Source organism: Frankliniella occidentalis, unplaced genomic scaffold, assembly GCF_000697945.3.
Source record: "Frankliniella occidentalis isolate FOCC.00 unplaced genomic scaffold, Focc_3.1 Scaffold445, whole genome shotgun sequence".
NCBI classification, from domain to species: Eukaryota; Metazoa; Arthropoda; class Insecta; order Thysanoptera; family Thripidae; genus Frankliniella; species Frankliniella occidentalis.
The window spans coordinates 2,265-4,528 of NW_026267564.1; the positions used below are offsets into that span (position 1 = coordinate 2,265).

The 2,264-nt window shown below is 56.2% G+C and overlaps 1 protein-coding gene across 1 annotated transcript in view; it reads left to right on the top strand.

Moving 5' to 3' along the window:
• The first annotated feature begins 436 nt into the window (after positions 1-436).
• LOC113209125 (elongation of very long chain fatty acids protein AAEL008004-like) overlaps positions 437-2,264 on the top strand; it is a 9,312-nt gene continuing 7,484 nt past the window's right edge. The window contains exons 1-4 of the mRNA XM_052274807.1: positions 437-544; positions 634-690; positions 1,303-1,408; positions 1,509-1,645. Coding sequence (XP_052130767.1) covers positions 470-544; positions 634-690; positions 1,303-1,408; positions 1,509-1,645 — 375 coding nt within the window. The 5' untranslated portion in view covers positions 437-469. The remainder of the gene's footprint in view (positions 545-633; positions 691-1,302; positions 1,409-1,508; positions 1,646-2,264) is intronic.

Genomic DNA, 2,264 nt, shown 5'->3' on the forward strand with positions numbered 1-2,264 from the left:
GGCGGTAGCTTGCATTTAATCGCCCGTGGCGGCAAAAAGGCGATGGCTTTTGTCTCATTGATGGATGGTTCGGGAGGGGATTCTCATAAACCAACACCGTCGTTCAGACACTGTACAGTGTCGCACAAATTAGCGCGCTCTGCTGCCGCTGTCGTGAGGGATCATCCCGAAAGTAACGACCGTCATTCGCCCGTTAGCAAACCTGTCAGGTTGCGCCTTGCCTCGGCGTGCTCTCATAGCGCCTGATGGGTAGGCAACATCTCGTCTGCACTGCATGTGTGTTCTGCGGGGTGGCCTACCCCGAGTCTTGCAGGCGTCAAGCTCCCGTCGTAGTTTGACAATGAATCAGAAAAGAAACGGATGCGCTTTTTGTACGATCCCTATTTCTCTCTGCCTTTGTCACAGCACCTGATGTTACAATAGCCAACAATAGCTACAATAATTCTCTCTGCGTTTGTTACAGCATCTGATGAGCGGCTGGTTCATGGACTACAGCTACAGTTGCCAGCCCGTCGACTACACCAACAGTCAAGTGGCTCTGAGAGTGGGTATCGCGCCAGCTTGCCAGTAGCGTCACGTACGGCGAATAAAACACGAGTGACTTGACTGACGACGGTAATATCCCTGTTGCAGATGGCCCATCTCTGCTGGTGGTATTACATATCCAAGCTGACGGAATTCACTGATACGGTAAGGACATTGTCTGGAGAACGGTGCGGTAACGCACCCCTTCATCTCATCAAAATCATCTTCATATCATAATCATATTCATGCAGTATCATATGCATTTCTTGCACTCGAGGCAGAGGTATGTGGAGCGGACACGGAGAGCCGTGGCGAGAGAGAGAAGTGAGACGGTGGGAGGAAAAGAAAAGGACGCTCCTCATCCCTCTAATGTTGCTTGTCGGAGCAAGAAAGGCGCATTTTTTACAATCATTATGCTTTATTTTTCATGCTGCATGTATCATCGTCATAAACTACATCACCCATACCATCGTCATCGTCACCCCGCCGTCAGCAACGTCGCCCAGTGGGGGCTAGAGTAACGCAATGACTTGGCGCCCTCTCGGTCGGTATCTTTTAGGCGCCAGTCCTAAAGCGCGCGAGAGAGAAAGGCCCGCGCGTCCTCGAGACCAAAGCGGGAGACAGAGAAAGGAGACACAGAAGAGAATCATGAATTGAATTATTGGCTTTATGGCGAGTGCGCGCGGCGCGGTCGCGCCCGTCTCGTCTCGTTACGGCGAGGCGCGGCGGCTCCGCTCGCTCGGACAAAATCACGCGCTGACCGCAACCCTTTCGCAGATCTTCTTCGTGCTGCGCAAGAAGGACAACCAGATCTCCCTGCTGCATCTCTACCACCACTCGCTCACCCCCATCGAAACCTGGATCTGCGTCAAGTTCCTCGCCGGTGAGTGTCCCCACCACTGCCGCATCTATTTTGCTTTTCACTCAAACAAGCCTTGCTTTGCAACAATCATGAATCTAACGACCCGACCCCATGACCGCAGGCGGCCACGGCACCTTCTCCAACCTCGTCAACAACGCCGTCCACGTCATGCTCTACGCCTACTACATGGTGTCCGCCATGGGCCCCCAGTACGCCAAGTACATCTGGTGGAAGAAGTACCTTACCAAGACACAGCTGGTGAGTACCGATCAATGGGCCAGAGCTCATTCATTTCGTCAGAGCTGCAGAATTCCAGGAGGCTTGGCCTGGCCACCCTCCAGAGGCAGGTCCTGGAGCCGGGTACCTCTGGATCCTGCGGGCCGGGACCTGCTGTAACAGGTCGGTCGGCAAAGACCTTGAAAGGGTAGCCGCCGGAAAAAGGAGGGGAGAGGGGGGCAGAGAGTAGGTCACTTTCGGCAACTGGAGCTGAGAGAGCTCATAAGATGGGCGCTGTAGTTGTGCGTAAAAGTAAGTGATCAACACGAAGACGGTGCAGCGATCCGCCTGGCCACGCGCTGCAGCAGAGAGAAGTCCCGGCCAAGAGAACACATTCCTGGCAAGTTTTGCGCCGCGCGATCGTATCGATTAAATCCGCGGACCCTGACCCAATTCTCCCGAGTGTGCGTCGTGCGTGAGCTACCGGGCGGGGAGTGGCAGTCCCGGGCAGGGAGGGGGAAAGGGGGGACCCTCACTCGACCGGAGCACCTCCCCGTCGAGCCGCGCGCCGCAGCCCGCCTTAAACATCCTGGAGCCGGTGTGGGGCCGAGGTGCACGCTGCGCCCTGCCCAGCCCGGGGCGGGGCGGGGCGGGGCGGGGC